Consider the following 18,857-nt stretch of genomic DNA (forward strand, 5'->3'; position numbering starts at 1 on the left):
GCTAATGGGGCCTCCTGCTGCCGCCACCACGCGATTTCTGTTCTCATCCTGAAGCAAAGTTCTTAACCCGAGGTACTATTTCTGGGTTAGCAGAGTCTGTAACCTGAAGCGTATGTAACCCAAGGTACCACTGTATCTTGTGCTGAAAATTGGGCACCTAATTACAGCCCTATTTGACATCTATCAGCAAGCTATATTGTATCATTTCCTAGGGCTTAGCTGTTCCAAAATGCTAGTCTTTCTGGCAGGAATACTTCATTAAGGAAAATGGTTCTCTGATTCAATCTGTCATAGTTTGTAGAAAGTGAAAAGAACATTTCACTTGGGCCCAATTCAGGGGTGGCTAGCCTACGGTCCTCTAGATATGGTTAAAAAACTACAATTCCCATCCTCCCTGGCTGGGGCTGATGGGAGTTGAAGTCCAACAATGTTTGCAGGGTCACAGGTTGCCCCATCCCTGACGGAGCTCACAAGTTTAGATAATAATACAAGTAGTTCAAGCATTTTGGAATAATGGCATCACAGCAAGGGACTCACGGAGCCAGGAAAAATACATTTAAAGAAGCTTTAATTTGATTTTTAAACATTATAGAAAAGACCCAGGAGAGCTTCAAAAATCTCTTGGGGCAGCTGCAATCCAGAGGCTGCAGGTTAGCCACCCTGTTTATACGCCCTTCTGAAAATATCTACACATGGACTGGCATTGGAGAGGAAGGAATGACAACTCAGTCTGCTCTCTCTAAATGGCACCCCATGTTTAGCCCAAAGGCAGTGTCTAAAGGAGGGAGGTCTTAAAAAGCCAGTGTTGGTGTTTATTATTGCTTCGCAATGCTCACACCTTATTGAGCACCAGTTCTCCTCACAAAGGAGGAAAAGAGGGGGAAACCTTTCCTATTACGGCTTGCTTGTGTTCATCGTGCTAATTTGAATGCTTACCTTTATTCCTGGCACAGTTTTAACCTAAGACATAAAAGGTTGTAAAAGTCATGTACTGTACTGCCAGGCTACCCTTGTGTTCCTGTCCATCATCCTGTTCAGACACGGAAAGGGCTAATGATCTGTCAGCTAGGTAAATTCATTACCCAGGAGAGAATAGTGCGCTGCTGCTTTTGCCCATTCACAGCAAGGATTTCTTTCGGCATGATGCTGCATCTTCCAAGTCTCACGGGAACAGTTTATGGTTGGCAGAATAGCACTAATAACAACAATTTACATTTATGTGGTTCAGGGCATGCTCTATATTTCTACTCCTAGATCGTTCATACTCCCACTGGCAGATTCATCAGTCAGCATGGAGGAGATGCTGCCCTCCTACTCTCAGGACCAGGTTTCGCCTAGTTTTTCTTTAATGAAAATGGGTCGAGAAAGCTACAATTTGAAAGGAAGGGAAAAGGGGGAAGTGGAAATAGAGCAGTGATAACCAGCCGCTGCCTTGAAGAAAATAATCTTCCGAGAGCCAATTCCAATGAAACATTTTCTTCTATTTGTGGAAGGATGAATTTTAAACAAGCTGGGTTGTGTCCAAAAGGTTCCCTAACTTTGACTCACTACGTCAGAGAAAAAAAACCCTACCACTGCCAGGAGGGAACCTTTGAAGCCAGCTCATTATTTGCTGATTTGATTTATTGTGTGACCCACCTCAAAGACTTGGGATGGATAAAAGAAAAGTTAAAACGTATAAAACACAAAATGTGATGTAACCCTTCTACTACCTTGCCTTAGGTTACAAAAAGTCAACTGAAATAAATAAATGAGTACTTAAGTTCCAATTTCCAAAGTTAGATTCTGGCTGTTTCCTGGTAGAGATCATTTGAGAAGCAGCTAATAAGGCCTCTTTGTGCATATTTGCAGTCCTTACATAATATTTGTAAGAGGCCATTTTCACTTGATGTGGTTTTTATGGATTGTGATGGAACATAAAATTGGAAACACTGGTTCACTTTCATATGCCACTTCATATGCCATAAACAGCATCCTGAAATATGTTGGAAGGTGGACCTGCATGAATTTTGCAGCAGTGGTCTGTAAGTATTTTCTGAAATTCCTGTTCTGCTGCTGCTTTCAGATTTTTGAGGCAAAATCCACAATCTTTTGAATTTTGATGTCTGCTGAGATCTGAAGGGGAAACTGGCTGTACTGGTATTCAGGAGCCCTATGGCGGGTGTCTTCTCTGCCGACTTAAACAAGTGCGGAAAACTTTTCTGTTCTGCCAGCCCTTCAGAGGCAGTTAAGATTATATCCCCCACAATGGTCTATTGATGTTTATTTTATTTTAAATGTTAAAAAACTTTTTATGATTTTATTGTTTGGTTTTATGTTTTATATTGATGTAAACGGCTGTGATATTTCTTTATGACGCAGTGGTATACAAATAAATAATAAACTATATTGTGATCATTTCTAGATGGCTTGATTCCTAAGTTTGCCCAGTAAGTTTTTCAGATCACAAATGAGAAACCTAGATACTGTCAGAAACTTATTTCATAGTTTTCTACAAAGTCCTCCTGCCTTCAGCCACTGAGAAACACATATTTAAAGTAAGTGACAACTGCTAAGCTTGATATAGAGGTGGGATGGAGTGAATAAAACCAATGTTCCGTTAGAAAATGGGTTAGTTGCAATAAGGACCTGCTAACTCTAAGAATTAAACTTTGAGAGTATAAAAAAAATGCATTTGTTTTGCTACTTAGATAAACAGGACACTGGACTAGATGAATCTTTCCCCTGATTCATATTGGGTGAATTGTGTTTTTATATTTTGACTTTACTTGGTGTTTTACTATTTCTGCTTCATTAACCACTATCGGTATATTTTGCATTTTATACTTTTGCATTGTTGTTGTAGTTTTGAAATTTTATCATGTAAGCTGTCTTAAGAGAGACTTTTACTGAGAACGGCAGACTATAATCATTTTAAAGAAATAAACCAATGAAGCAGGGCTCTTTCTTACAGCCGCGCATTACAGTGCTCCGTTTTCTCTACCAGTACTGCTTCCCACAGTGCAAAACACACACAAATCAGGAGCAGGAAGGATTTCCTGTGCAGAACTGCCATTATTAAGTAGCAGGGAAACAATTCACTGGTGCAACAGTAAGATCAACAACCGAAAATGAAGTTAGTTACAGATTAAACTGCGTTAAAAGCATTAAAAAGAAACGAAAAGGGAGATCTGTATCTAGAATAACTACCTCTTTATTATAAATGACTCCAAGGTTTATTCTAACAAATCACAGGAAAAACCTTCCTTTGTGAATTCAATCTTCCAATCTTGCTTTTTTGGTACTTTCCGAGAAACACACACAGTAGCTTAGAGTTGTGCTTCCCATCTACTTCTAAGACTCCTGTGTAAACTGCCTGGAGGTGATTGTAAGAACTTGCTCAAGAATCATTTGATAAATCACTTGGCATCATTCAGATGAGACGGAGGAGGAGAAAGAGGTGGCATATTTCATTGCATGCATTCAGCAAAATTTCTCAGTTGTCAAACACCCGCATCTTCTAGGAATACTATAGTATGTAAAACATGCAAACAAACACAGTAAATGTGATGGACGTGATTACCAGTATACATGCAGCTAAACACTATGGTGCTGCTTTGGCTGCTGCAACACAAGGAGACACTTCTGCCACTGCAGCTAAAGTGATAAATTACGCTATGCAGTCTGCCTTACGTTACATTTGAATACTTGGAAACTTTACACTCTCCCTTATTACAATGGCATGCCACAACCGGGGAACCAAGTGACCCTGACCTTATTCTATTTTATCTGTTTCCTTTTGTTGTCTTTGCACTCAATTTTTCTGCCAGTATAAGTGACCATACTCTGTTATACCATGCTTCTATTGATAGATCTTGCAAATTCTTCCAGCATTTCACAACTAATAAGCGTGCTGCTATAAACAAAATGATAAACATTTCCTCATATGGAATTCTGACATTTTGGCCACTAAAGATTGATAACATTCATTTTGGATCCATCTGTATTTCCTTCTTTTCTATATGACTTATTCCAGTTTGGGGCTTTCCAGGAAAGTGCAAGAAAGCATCTGATGTGGCATAATGGTGTCTTTACATTGTACAGGGCTGCTGCACACGCCTTGCTAAGTTTAGCTACCATTCTGGGCTCTGTTTTGAAGCCTGCAATGGACTTCAGAATCAATACTGGGTGGAGGAATTTGATTTAAAAAAAAAAGTTTCAACAAGACGTTTGAGCAAAACAATTCCATTTATTGCTATCCCCACCATATCCCCAAACTGCGCTCTCATTCACTAAAACCAGATTTCAGTTCCCTTTTAGGATTGTTTTAGTACCCAGTTTGCAGACATTTAACATGAAGAAGTCCAGTATACACTCTGACATAGCCTGGCCTCACTTTCGACATGCAACCACTAGCTCACATTTTTAGGCGACTTGTAGAGAAGTGGCAAAGCCCTAACACAGCCACTTGACACAGGATGAAGTGGCATCTGTTAGGCTTTCCCTGTGACTGCTAAAGCTGAATGTGAGCAAACTTTAAATCCTCTCTAAGTCAAAACAGAAATTCCCTTCCTTCTTTCTCTTTCCCCTCATTTTGGCTCTTCATGTGCAGAGGTATAAGAGGAAGAGTTTATAACTGCTAATGTAAAATTCCTCACAAGATGACAGGCCTGCTCATGAGACAATAACCTCTCAGCACTTCTAAAGTCAATGGATAAGCTTTTTATAAGAGGAAGTATAAAAATGGATGAGGAAGGAAGAAACCTATAAAACTTTTACACATACCTCTGTCTCAGAACTCTTCCTTGATTACGACCAAGTAATGAATACTTCTATTAACTGACTGATTTTTAGAGTGCACTTTTATCTACAGGTTCTATATTTACAGTGCAAGCCCTTTCAATTAATACACGAAACAGGAAATAAGTGGCTAATTATTGTATTTCACTGCAAGTAACAGGTCTTTCATTGGACCTGTTAAACGAGGGAGTTAAAAAAGAAGCTATGGTATGCAAATTGAGGACAAGGGTTACTGGGTTGACTGCAAAAGATACACTAATTTGTAGCACAGCTTGAGACATTTTTAAGGAAGAAACTTTTTGGGCTAACTGTTTTGGGAGTCTAGTGCTGTAGAATCGTATTACATATGATGGAAGATTTAGAACTCAGTTTCATATCTGCACAACCATTTTGAACTACAGTCACAGTAAAAAAACAAAAACAAACAAACTATAACTTATGTTTCTCTATATTATCCTCCTTGGAATTCTTGCTGAACAAGTACAGTGGTACCTCGAGTTACAAACGCCTCAGATTACAAACGCTTCAGGTTACAAACTCAGCTAACATGGAAGAGTTACCTCGAGTTGAGAACTTTGCCCCAGGATGAGAACGGAAATCGTGTGCTGGCGGCGCAGCAGCAGCAAGAGGCCCCATTAGCGAAAGCATGGTTCTAGTTAAGAACAGTTTCAGGTTAAGAACGGACCTCCAGAATGAATTTAGTTCATAACCAGAGGTACCACTGTACAATTTTTCTGATTAAATCTTTATTACCTGCCTACAGCATTTTCCCTTGCAGGTACCCACTTCTGGAATGGCCCTAACACCCAGCTATCTTCCTGTGTGGGTACAGGATTGTTCTCAAACTCTCCTTCCTTCCATCATTTATTCACTTACAAAGATTTATACCTTGTCTTTTGATAAGTGCCTGCAAACCAAATCCATATCAGAAGCATAATAAATAATAAATTGGATTAAAACACCAATAAAGCCTACAATAGATAAACACAATAAACATTCAGCAAGATAAAAATAGAAACTAAACCAATTAAAAGGTCATCTCTAAAAGAACATGAAAACTGAGCACACGTCTCTCAGTGCAATGAAGCAACCATCAGCCATGCCTAGGAGGAAGGTTCCAGAGTTTGTTTGGCACACGAGAAAAAAACATGTTCTCTGGTAGTCACTCACCTAATTTCCAAGGAGGAGCCACACTTAGAGAAGATTATCTTAATTGATGAATAGGTTATAAGGTTCTAAATACCTTGACCCCAGTCAGTTTTGAACAAAACCTGCTCTTTGAATAAGTTGAGAAGCAAACTGAATGTGAAACAGCATGGAGGTGTCCCACTGGACATGGAATAAGTGATTCTTGGATTGTGACTACATATATATTCATGTGTGTGTGTGTGTCCTCTCCTGTCTTGAGAAACCAGATACTTATTTTTGCTACATTGCCTATTCCTTCACAGAGACTGCTAACTTCAAAGTGCAATGTGTATGTCATGTCCTTCAGGCACCATGTGGTCAGGCCACAAACATTTGCTGCATGCTATCAGTACTTTGTGTCAGTATTTGCTTGGATGATTTCTTTTTATCAGAATGTGTTTCTTGCGGAGGTTAATGGTTAACAGCTGTGACATCCAAAGTGCTCTGTCAATTTGTAGCTCTTGCAACCTGTAGGTCACTGTTGAGGCAGCCTTCATGTTTGGCCTGAACATTGTCTTGAGAACTGACCTTGAGTGACTCCCCGATATGACGTTGGATTGACAGCCAACTTCCACAGGAGCTCTACAGCAGAATGGCAGTGATGCCAACAGCCAGACTATGGCTGGAATCCTGTGCACACTTATGTCAGGGAAAGTCTTGCTGAAGTCAATGTTACCAGTAAACCTGCACAAGATTTATGATCAGGGGGAGTAACTGTATAAGACTGACTATAACATAAAAGACCTTTGCAAATAATTGCATACTTTTGACTTTAATATGAAAACACACTAAATATGCAATAGCATATCCAAGCTATATGCATTAAAAAAAATATACAGTACAGTGGTACCTCGGTTTAAGAACAGTCCTGTTTATAAACGATTTGGTTTAGGAACTCTGCAAAACCGGAAGTTTTTGAGAACTTCACCTTGGTCTAAGAACAGAATCCAAACGGTGGAAGGGCACCGGTGGCAAGAGGCCTCATATGGGAAAGTGCGCCTTGGTTTAAGAACAGCTTCGGTTTAAGAACAGACTTCCGGAATGGATTAAGTGTGTAAACTGAGGTACCACTGTATGGTAATTTTCACTAATAGCCAATATACAAAAGTACTTCTAGAGCAGGGGAAAGGTTGCTTAGTAGTTTTTCCAACAGTTTTCTATGTAGTCACCTCCCCTGTCCCTCAAAGTTCTAGAAATAGGATTAACAACTTCAGAATTTGGGATTAGAAGCAATAAGGGAAGGAAAACACTTTATTATGGATGGGTAATGCATGCAGTAAAGAGTGTTTGCTGTTCTTGGGCACAGTGCTGCCATGGTAAGCAGATTGTGGCATAGTGCATTGGTGGGCGCCAGTGACCTCTGTACCAGACATGAATCAGTAAGGGTGCAAATCTATGGAGAACATACTCTTTGCACAGAGATGGTTTTATGGTTCATGTTGGAACTGATCTTCACCTAGTACATTTATCTTATCAATTCAGTTTTGGTGCTTTATCAGTGAGAAGCCACCTGAAACCACAAGAAAGGTGAATAGATAGCCAACTATTGGTTATGTTAGAGATGAATCATATGAGCAGGAAACTGATTTATTCAAAACCAAGAGTCAAAGTTTTTAATCTCCATTCCTCATGCATGAAGGACAAGAGGAAAGGAGGAGCGAACAACCACAAGGCTTATAATGGAAGTCTTGCAATGGGAAACCACGGTTTCCTGTTACATTTGTAATGAATAAATATCTATATCCATAATTCAGCTCTATTTCTGTGTCATGTGACTGGGCACCCTTTCTACCTACTTTGTTATTAACTCTTTCCTCCTACTAATTTATCTCAAAGGAATAGCTACTCCAGAACTTGTAGTCCTCGAACTGCAATTTTAATGATATTATAAGCCAAACTGTTTGCTTCCATATTGTGATAAATATGGCAGCTTCGAGCAAAACCTTCTCCTGAACAATATTCAGAAGCATGGGTATAAAGATGAGGTTCTGTAAGAATGTTAGCAAGATGACACGAACCACTTTTTAACTGCATTACTTATCATTTCAACATGCATTCAATTGAATTATGGCAATGCAGTATGAGACTGGGTTCAACATGCAAATGCCAGGAGAGTCATTCTCTGATTTCATCAAAGTCTCTTTAAGATATTGATCTATCTTCTACAATGAAGGGGCAGCCTTAGGAAAGACAGTCATGCACAGCAATGACATTATTGTAAGGTTAGGGCCAATTTATACATGATACACAACTGCATGTAACTCTCTCTCTCTCTCTCTCTCTCTCTCTCTCTCTCTCTCTCTCTCTCTCTCTCTTCAGAATGCAAAGCCGGAATGGAAGTTGAGGGTGGGAAGGAGCTATTTAAAACTTTCTGCTTGGGTTATTTTTCGGCTGCAAAGCCAGTCCCTCCAATGTATCTCCCAGTGAAGAGCAGCTTCAGAGTGGTTTTTAGAGGGGAAATAGTATGAGGGGAAAGGATTAAGCTCTCTGTTTCAGCCCACCTTTCTCAGGCATAAAATTGGGACATTACATTGAAAAGTATTTGCATATCCTTCTGGGTTCCATCAGTCATATGGTCTGCATCCTGACTTTCTTAGGAAAGGCAGGATGGCCTTCTAGTATCTTTGTTTGCCATGATCACATAAGTATCTACAGCCATAATGTCTTTGATGTCCAATAGGGTTTTTTTGACCACCATTCAGCCAAAGTTTAACACATTTAAAGTCCCATTGCTTCTAATGGGAAAGTTTGAAGTGCCCTCTTACTGATTTAAACCTGCTTAAATCTCATGCATGCACATCCCTATCTAAATAAATAAATAAGTGGGTGGATGAATTCTTAGGCCACCTTTATAAATTCAATACTATTATCACAAGGGTTAACAAACTACGGTAGTTCCGTGAGTAGCTGCATGCCATTATTTAGCACTTTTTACTGTTAGGAAGAACAAGGTGCCTTTCCTTTACTGAGGTACAGTTAAGGTATTGCAACTCAAAGCACAAAGAAAGCACTGGAATTACAATTAGTATCAATTTAGATGCTAAATAACTTTTTTTTTGGGGGGGGGGAATCTAAAATCTCTACATTTATTTAATGAGCAATTAATTCAGTAAACATTGGCGCACAGCTGCACTAATGTATACTGTCCTGTTTGCATTTACATATAAAAGCAGCCAATTCCTTGGAAAAAAAACCCAACTTTTAAATTTACGGTTAAAACTTGTACTATCAATTTCTGTCTGTCAAATGACAGTTATGCATGATGAGTAAGAGCTTTGCTGGACTTGAACTCCTGTCATGTTCTATTTCACTATCCCAGCACTAATCTTTGCACAGTTCTATAAATACCATCTCCCTCCTCCTTCAAGAGGGCTTGACTTCTTTTCAAAATGCTTAAGTTTGAAAGGCATACCATGTCCCCATACACATTCTAATAAATTTGATGTAGTTTGATGGGGGGAAATTATGAATCGTCAAGTTTATCTTATTCTTTTTTTAAAAAAGACAATGTTAACAAAATGTTTAGACAAAAGCATGCAATGGCATGAATTCACCATGGAGGAAAAAGAGTTCTGAAAAGAGAGGGGCCCAGGAAGCAGGATGACACAGATCTATCAAGGCTGAACACAGGTTAAAGAATGTCTCCTGATACATTTTCATTGCTGTCTTCTACTTTTGTTTGTTTATGCTTTTTAATCTAAAAGAAGTAATAGGAAATCAGGATTTGAAACAACTTCTTTTTGCTTTTTTTTTTAAAGGACTCGAGCTCCTGCATTGTGTCTGAGTCCTTGCATGAGAAAAACAATTTCCACTTGTGCAGTGGAACATTCCATTCCTTCCCCTTGCTTCCCAATATGTTCTTCAGAACAGATTTAGGAGGGGTTTGGGAGGGGGACACATACTGGGAGAAGAGGGAGGGGGTTTCTAATGCACTAGTGGGATTCATTCCGCTTGCACAAGGACTTCCTGGGATTCAATCCTCTTCGACTTGAAATGGCACCCAGCTCTTCAAATATCGCGTGTGTTTTGCTGCTGCTTTTACTCTCCTTGGCACATTCAAGGAATAGCTGGTGCAGTTTGCATCTTACTGATTTGTGTTGCAGAAGCTACTCACCCACAATATTCCATACATTACGAGGAATGCTGAACCTGTTCTTAATGAAGATCTAAAGCAAATCTGCTGACTGGGAAAGGCTATGTTCAAAATGGCACATGCTTAAGTCTCAGCGAGGAAAGTAACAAAGTGTCATCACCCACCTGACTTCCCCCCAAATCAACTGAGCTGCTCAAGTGCTTAAGTCAGTGGCTTTTGTGTGTGTTCATCTTCAGCACTCGAACAGTACAGTTCTTGCAGGTCCCATTCAGTTCTTGCATGTCCCAGCCAGCTGATCCCCTTCCTCAAGAAAAAAAATACTCTTATATCGGAGAAGAGGGAGGGTGGTAACTAGCAGTGAAGGGTGTGTGTGTGATCAGTAGGTGGGGATTGTTGGGCTCTGCTGACCTTGCTAATCACAACCAACTCCACACAGCTCAGGTAAGGCACTTGCTGCTAAGAGACAGTACAAGTCTAATTTTGCCTGGGGAAAACCCAAACAGATATGGACTCAAAGAATCTAAGGCAGCAACAGGTACATACTTACCATTTTCTGGCTGGTCCTTGATATCAGCTTCACTTGGCTGGCTTGGACTTTCAGACTGACTTGAATCTAAAAAACATAAAAATGGCCAAAAATTATAGGAATCGATTGTGGAAATAAGATTTCCAAGTTCCAGACTTTAGATGATATATACTGCAATCTCTCAATATTTCCATCCGATAGAATATACAGTATTATATTTTCACTGAACTTTAATGGAGTAATCAGATTACATTACATAGTTTTCCATTAATCAAACTTTGTTGTAGAATAGATTCTACAAAATCTGAAACCAAAATTCGTAATTATAGAAAACTTTGAAAAACCATGCCGTCAGGCAAATAATTTGGCTTTGTAATCCAGTGTGGGTTTGGAGCATGTGAGATTCCCTAATACTGCAATGTCATTATTTTTCAATAGCCTAACAACTTGCTGTTGAGACATTAACCTTTTCATGTTTGTATTATTAACTACCTTTGTATGAAAGTGCAGGCTTAATCAGCTGCTTTAATTCACAGAAGCTTCTGAATGAATTTCAGCCTGAATAAAAAGCTATGGGCATTGAAAGTTATCATTCTTTTCCAGCCTGAGAAACCTGTTCCTAAACCCTAGAAACCTCTCTGGTTCTTGATGCCAATGACCAAGGTTCCCAGAGCTGCAATTCCCAGGGTTGGCAGACCTCGAAACTTCGGAAGAGCTGGGGATCACACCTGCTATTTTCCTTTCTTCTCTTAACCTAGTTAGTGTGTGAAGCCGGGGAGGATGAAAACTGGGGGGAAAGACGGCTGGTGGAAGAGCTTCCCATACCTGTGCCTTTCTGAGAGTTAGCCAAAAATGCTCAGAAAAGCCATCTATTGCTCTCTTTAAGTGGTGAACTCAAGTGGTGAATCGTGATCGATTCTGGTGACAAAAGAGGACCTTGGTGCCAAAGAAGAGCCAATGAGAAACAAGAAGGAATTATCAGCAATGCTCTGGGAAACCTTGAGGTTTCCAGAAGTACAAGGGACATTGAAAATATCTGAAGTGGGCAATGCCACGAAAAAGAAATGGACCAATGTCATGTGAGCATGCTCAGTGCTCAGTAGTCATGACTGCTGAGTGTCAGCTGGAAGAGAAAACCAGGAAATTGTATGTGTGAGCCTGCAGAAGGAATGAAATGCCCTGCTTCAGGCCCCTGCAACTTATAATATCACGAAGAAAGCATGGCTGAAACCAGCATTTTGTTACAGATCCCCCTTCCGTCTAATTGGCATTGATAGAGAGAAGCTTATGCTTGTGGCAACCCTTGAGTTGACTTCACCTTGAATTTTCAAGGTGCAGTGAAAAAGTCTGAAATTTGACCACATTTTAGAGAGAACTCCACACAAGATCAAAAGGTCATAACACCATACTGTGATTAAATTGAAAATCTTACTTCTATTGCTATGAGGTGATAAGACCGCCTTTGAGGTATTAACAGCACGAAAGAAGAAGTACTGCTGATGACTTTGGGTCAAACTATGATAACGTATTACTTTTTGAAAAGCGTGCTAGCTTTTAAGCTAATGAATATTTTAATTATCAGACTACCATAAAGAAACTTTTGATATTCCATATGGATCCCCCCCCCACCTCCTGTCAATATGCATTTGTTATACAATGGTACCTCGGGTTAAGAACTTAATTCATTCTGGAGGTCCATTCTTAACCTGAAACTGTTCTTAACCTGAGGTACCATTTTAGCTAATGGGGCCTCCCGCTGCCGCCGGAGCACGATTTCTGTTCTCATCCTGGAGCAAAGTTCTCAACCCGAGGTACTATTTCTGGGTTAGCGGAGTCTATAACCTGAAGCATCTGTAACCTGAAGCGTCTGTAACCCAAGGTACCACTGTAGAGTAAAATAGACAAGCCCGTATCAACTAAGAAACAATAGCTAATTAAAGAACATGAAACAATGTGTATATTTACAATTGTACATCTAAACATCTAAAATAAGTTTCATTCAAATGCATTTTTTCAATGTGTGTTCAGTTCAACCAAACTGTTAGTGACATAGTGGATTTCAGAATTAGTGTCTTTATTGCTAAACATTAACAAATAATTTTTCCTTGATTTTTCTAAAGGAAACAAAAATGATTAAAAAAATAAACAACTCATCTAGCACTGTGCCAAATTTAATTGTTGTGAGATAGTATTATTATACTGTCATTTAAGATGAAATGGCTTGCACGTTAAAATTCTAATTCTGTAATCCTATGCACCCCTACTTAGGAATAACCCACATGCGACCTACATCTGAGTAAATGTGTTTATGACTGGGCTGCAGGAGTTGCTAACTATTTGTATGCTATTCTTTTAAAGGATGTTCATGCTATTGGGTCACACTGTTTTGTTTTGTTTTTAAATTTATATATAATTGTATACCACTTTTGCCATGGAAGGCTTAGAGGACACACTAGTCAGGAAACAAGACAAGAACCTTATCATTTTTCTTAAACAAGAACAGAACAGCAACATGTTATAAGGTTGCAATAACATGGGTGTTTTTTTTCTGACTACAGCATCATTATGCTTTTTCAGATCTACAGATGTATTTATTTTCTCAGTTGTCTTGATATCTGGGACCAATGGTTCATACTACAATACTTCCTATTATTGCATTCCTCCATCCTTTCCAGGTTCATTTCCATTTTGGGGGGACAAGGGTATGGAGATTCTGCATGCTATCTGTATGATTCATGCTTTGGTGTCAGGTATTAAAACAAAGTCCACAGGATCAATGTCCCAAAACATTGTTTCTGTTTCTCCAACTCTCCATAGTGCCATTTCGACAACTACTGCATGATTTAGGAGATTATCCAGGTTATGGCTTCTGAGCTCTTTGATGGAAGCAAGTCCTCCCATAAACTACATTTCTCTTGTGGATGAAATGGGCATCAAAAAATGGGCATCAAAAATTGTGTTTAAGGCCTACTTCAGCAAAGATGAAAGATTTGTAAGCATTGCAGAGTTTTGTGGGTGACATGTTATTTCTATTCAAATCAAGCCATTACAGGATTATTAAAGGGAATGTGTCTGCTGCAGAAAATGGTGCTAATTTTCTTTGTCAGAAATTGGTGCATTTAAAACTTGAGCTCCCATACCATGGCAGGGAGCACTTAGAGGAAACAGCTAGGAAGCTAGACAATATTTATTGCCCCTCAAAACAAAAACAGCAGCATCAAGAAACACCCAACTATACTGGAGTTCAGTGCGTTCTAGGGTCTAAAATATATAATACTGATTGACATGTACAATTACAATAATATTAGAATGAAGTATTATATATAAACAAGTAATGTAAAAGGATATTATGATAGTATGTTGCAAACAAGGAATATAAAAATATACTATGTCGTTCTTGGATTTGAAATACAATAAAGCTTGGATGTCACAAATTTATCCCATATTTTATACTTTTTCTGACCTTGTTTTTTTCATCCTGGCTATCTTTAAATTTATTCTGTTTTTGAAAAGACCCTTCAGTCTTTTCAGCTACCTTCAGGATTAAACATGGGAGCTATGGCTCTGAAGAAAGCAAACTACCAAAATGTTTCAAAACAAAATATAATTCTGTTTCCTTGATTTTTATTCAGATACTGAAGATGATTTGACACAGTCAAGAGTTTCAGTGTTTGGTTATTAAAGAGGAAATTCACAGAGCAGTCCTAAAAATGCAAAGTACACAGCAGAGGGTTTTCATTTGGTTCACACACCACAGCCCTATTCAATAGTATGCTGACTGTAACTTCCCTATTTTGGATTGCTAAAAAGATAACTCAAAATCCAGGTTTTACAGTATATTACACACTTTGTGTTCTGATGCACACAAAACATATCCAGTGAAATCAATGTGCAGAGTAGATAACATATTTAATTTATGTAAATGAAAGAAATTTTCATCCACATTTGAATTAAATTAATATTACTTAATATTATTACTTAATATAAATTCAGGTTAGCCATTCATTTATTTTTTTCTCCCTCCACACACACACTCATATACACAAACACACAGAGGTAGAGTTATATTCCACCACCTACATAAATTAAGAATCATGCAAAAATGCATAACCATATACATACTAAATTGGTGTTCCCCTCAAAGCAGGTTTTATTGCTGTTAGGGCAGGTAAGATAAATAATTATAAAATTATTATGAAAACAGGGCAGTTCTGATCCAACTAAACATAGTAATTTTAAAATCTCATTAACGTCAATGGAAGAAAGTTAAACATATACATAACTCTGCCGCTGAAATCAATGGGATTTAAAAGCAGATTGTGCCCGGTATTATTAAAGTGAGACTTTAATTTATTACAGATGGAGTTAGAGCCATTATAGTGAAGTAAATTATTAGTCACACACATCCAGTAATCTAGTTTGAGGAAACGTTTGCTGGTGGATTCCAACAAATCATAAACATCACAGTATTGGAAGGTGAAAAAAGCCTATAGATAAGCTTTTCCGGGGCTGTATAAGCTAGTTATATGGTGCTGCTCCCAAGGAATTATACTGTGGAGTCTCTAAGTGGACTTTCTCTTCTCCAGTCTCCTTTCCATTGTCAATGGTGGCAGCGACAGAGGGATCTTGGGATGCATTGCAAGGGGAGAGTTTTGGACAAACTGAGAGGGAATTAGGTTGGCAATGGCTTGGGAGGGGTTGGTAGGTAGGCTGGGATGGTGAAGGAGAAGGGGCTGTGAAGTGAAGTGGGTTGGAGGGCGTTGTGAGGGGATAGGGGCTTGGGGCAAGGTGTAAAGGGGGTGAATTCGCAAGGGGTGGATGGGTATGTGGGCAGCAACGGAAAGGAAGACAGCCCCTAGTAATCACATATATTTCCTCTACTTTTGATGAATATACTGTGTCTAATGAGAGAAATGGCATGACAGACGAGCCAAACTTTCTTCTTCTGATGCAGCATCTGATTTCATGATCAGGTTTTCTGAGACTTTTTAGCCCTTAGACAGGATTTCTTGACTTTCACAGGCACAGTAATATTATATCAAAATCCTAACTCGGATCCTGAAACTTTATCAGTCTCTAAAAACCACAGAAAGCTGCGGCCTCTTTCTCTAACATAGAAAAAGCCTTTTGACCTTTTTGATTCAAAGAATTCTACTCTCTATTTTTCCCCTGACAACTTGGGGATAAACCTATAAACCCATTAACAATTGGAACTGAGAAGACGACAGGTCATTCAAACCCAAAAAGTCATTATTCGTAATGAATAATAATGACATTTATAAATAAACATGTGCAGAAGACTATGAGTAGAAGATTGAAGGAAAATAATACTATTGGCTAGTTTATGGCTACAGATCACATATTCACTGAGCAAAGTATGTCAAATATATCCATTGAAAATATTTTGGGGGCAAGAGGAATATATACTTTCTCTGATCTTTGCCCACATGTGGCTTTTCTTTCACATGTGGAAATTGCTTTTGCTGCCATGAGTTGCAATACTGAACATATACACGGTGAAGGAACTCTCAGTGAACCCAACAGTGCCCAACTATGTCTGAATAAACATGTTTAGGACTAGGTTATACATATTTTAGTTTCATGGAGTCAAAGAACGATGCTATGGGACAACACTCATGTCTCTTAACATCTAAAAACCCAATAGGTAGAGGCAAGGTAGCACATTTGTAGAGTTTTCTGAGAGTAGTAGTCAATGGGAGTGTCCATTGGAAGCCTAATTTGAATAACAGGCAGAACTTTGTGGGATGGTTTATTTCCCCCATGAATGCTTTTCAGAAAATAGAGGTGTGATCCCTTGCTACATATATAATCAAAGGACTCAGAAAGAAGTATGGTGAGGACAGGCATTTCCAGTTTCAGTGATGTGGATGGAGAGGACAGAGCCATTAATGGCAACAAAATGAAGCTTTACACCAGGGAGGAAACTCTGTGATAAGTCTGTGCGCTTTCTTGGGTAAGTATAAAGAGATGCAGGACTGCCTGAGGGTACTCCAACAGTGTTCCCTAACACTCCCCCCCCAAATCCCCATCCCTAGCCTAAGGTGGGCATTTGAAAAAAAAATTAGGTGGATTTGCTTACCACCTGCAACTTACATCAGCTTCTAATTTTCCCTCAGCAGTATAGATACAGGTACAGTATATTCAACTTGTTGCTCAAGTGCTCTTCACTGCTCTACCCTACCCCTTAACTTCAAAGTCCTTTCCTTTTCAGCAACTCTATTTACCTAAGTTGTATCCCATTAACTCCTGAGAAAAAAGGTTCCACACAGTGGTAAAATCACAGCAACCCTAGCCTCATTTTTGTGAGAGGACTCTTAATTCCCATACACTGGGAAAGAGATTATCTTTGATAATAGAAATGTAAATCAAAGCTTGCTGTTGTTTATTCCAGACAGACATTTCTGTGTTAAGTCTGTTTATCAGGCAACACTCTGTCTAAGCCAGGAAGCAGTCAGCCTTTGTGAGAAGATGTCTGCAAATATATTTCCCAGGAGCCCTTGCAGCAAACTTTTGTGGCCAATCCCCCCAACCTCCCACTCCTTGTTACTTTACCAGAAAATTGTACTAAGACAGCTCATAAGTAGATGAGCAAAAACAACTAGCTAGACTATGCTGATGAGCATGAATGAAACCAAAACATGTGCGCACAGTCTGCTGCCCTTTATTCTAAGCAGACTTTGTGTATTACATCTGTTTAGCAAGCAACACTTTGTCTGAGTTGTCAAGCTTTGTAAAAAGGAGTTCCCAGAAACTCCAAGGTGACTTTTTTTTTGGGGGGGGGAAGGGGGCTGCACAAAAGATCCTTATTGCAGGCTATATCTCAAGAACTGTATATATAATATGATTATGATATTTACAAGGCTCAAAAAAATATAGAATTTCGCTTCAGTTTAAGTTATTCTATTTTTTGCATGAACAATGTACTGGTATGGAGTGATAGGCAACAGAGTTTCAGAGGGGAGGGGGAATTTGTTACTAGTTTTTAATACACTTATAAATGTTTGCTTTTTTAGAGGTTTGCTCTCTTTGTTTATTACTAGACCATATTTCTTTTGTAGCAGCATACATTAACTTTTGACTTAATTCATACTGTCATAAAAGGCTTCCGGCTTTATGAAAATATTCTTAAAACACTGCACAACTATGCTAAAAAAGAACAACACAGGAGGAGAAAATCTGTTGCCCAAAGGAATTAAAACCCAAATTTTCAGGCTTCCCCTCCCCCGAAGACAAAATAAACTTAACTTGTTTGTATTCTCCTCAGTCGTGTTGTATGCATCAGCAACTAAAAACAAAGAAACTTTTAGCTGCTCAGACAAAATGCAGAAGCTCCCCAAACGACAAAGCAAGCGGGGTGGGAGGGGGGGGGTAGCTGGGAAGCATTCAAAAAGTCTGACAGTCCATTCAATATACGGATGATGGCCATAATGCATCCAGGGTCCCCTTGCTAATTAAATATGCATTGGCACAGTTTTGATCGATGCAAGCCATGGATCAGATGACACACCTGCAAAATCGTGAGCCCAGAGCTCCCAGGGAAAAAAAGGGGGAAAATACAGCCTGTCTCCTTATCTTTGTTTTCAAAGGCTCTCAATTTCTGTGCTTAGATATCTAATTTAATTCTCTCACCCCTCAGCAAACTGGATTAGGAAAGTCAATACTGCCTTTGTGCATCGACAGGAACACACAGCTTTCCTTTTATTCAATTTAGCCGTGACCTTTAGACAAAGATAATGACAACTGTCTAAAAGAAAGGTACAGCTTCAAGGAAGGAGCTCTTGAGGGGCCTCCTGCAGTTCCACCACTCTGGATTTGCCTGCAAGACGTGAGTCAAGATTGGGAGGGAACCCTTAAAAAAAACCCAAAAAGAAAAAACCCGCTTATACGCAACCAACAGTAACCTGCACCTTAAAGCACTTCATAAAGAACTTTTTGTTCAGCACCCAGTCTTGGGACTTGCACTCACTTCCTAACTGGTTGCCAAGGAAAGTAACAATGGCTCCAATGGTATACTGATTAGGGGTTGGCGGTTTAGAAAAAGGAGATGAAGCAAATTCCAAAGGGGGGGGGGAGAAGAGTTGAATTAGCGTAGTATGAGTACTTATACCTTTGCATCAATAGGTGGAGCTGAATAAAAGTTGTGAAGATTCTACAACCAAAAATTCACCATGAAAACATTCCAAATTTGAAATCATTTATGGCTCTCTCAAAAGAGCTGGAATTAACCTCATTTCCTATTGGTGTTCCTGC

The 18,857-nt window shown here is 39.1% G+C and overlaps 1 protein-coding gene across 11 annotated transcripts in view; it reads right to left on the reverse strand.

Moving 5' to 3' along the window:
• Positions 1-18,857, reverse strand: part of NFIA (nuclear factor I A) — a 409,131-nt gene that overhangs the window by 112,945 nt on the left and 277,329 nt on the right. For all 11 annotated transcript variants that reach the window (XM_053392231.1, XM_053392235.1, XM_053392230.1 and 8 more), the window contains exon 3: positions 10,608-10,673. In XM_053392231.1, coding sequence (XP_053248206.1) covers positions 10,608-10,673 — 66 coding nt within the window. The remainder of the gene's footprint in view (positions 1-10,607; positions 10,674-18,857) is intronic.

This window comes from Podarcis raffonei, chromosome 6, assembly GCF_027172205.1.
Source record: "Podarcis raffonei isolate rPodRaf1 chromosome 6, rPodRaf1.pri, whole genome shotgun sequence".
NCBI classification, from domain to species: Eukaryota; Metazoa; Chordata; class Lepidosauria; order Squamata; family Lacertidae; genus Podarcis; species Podarcis raffonei.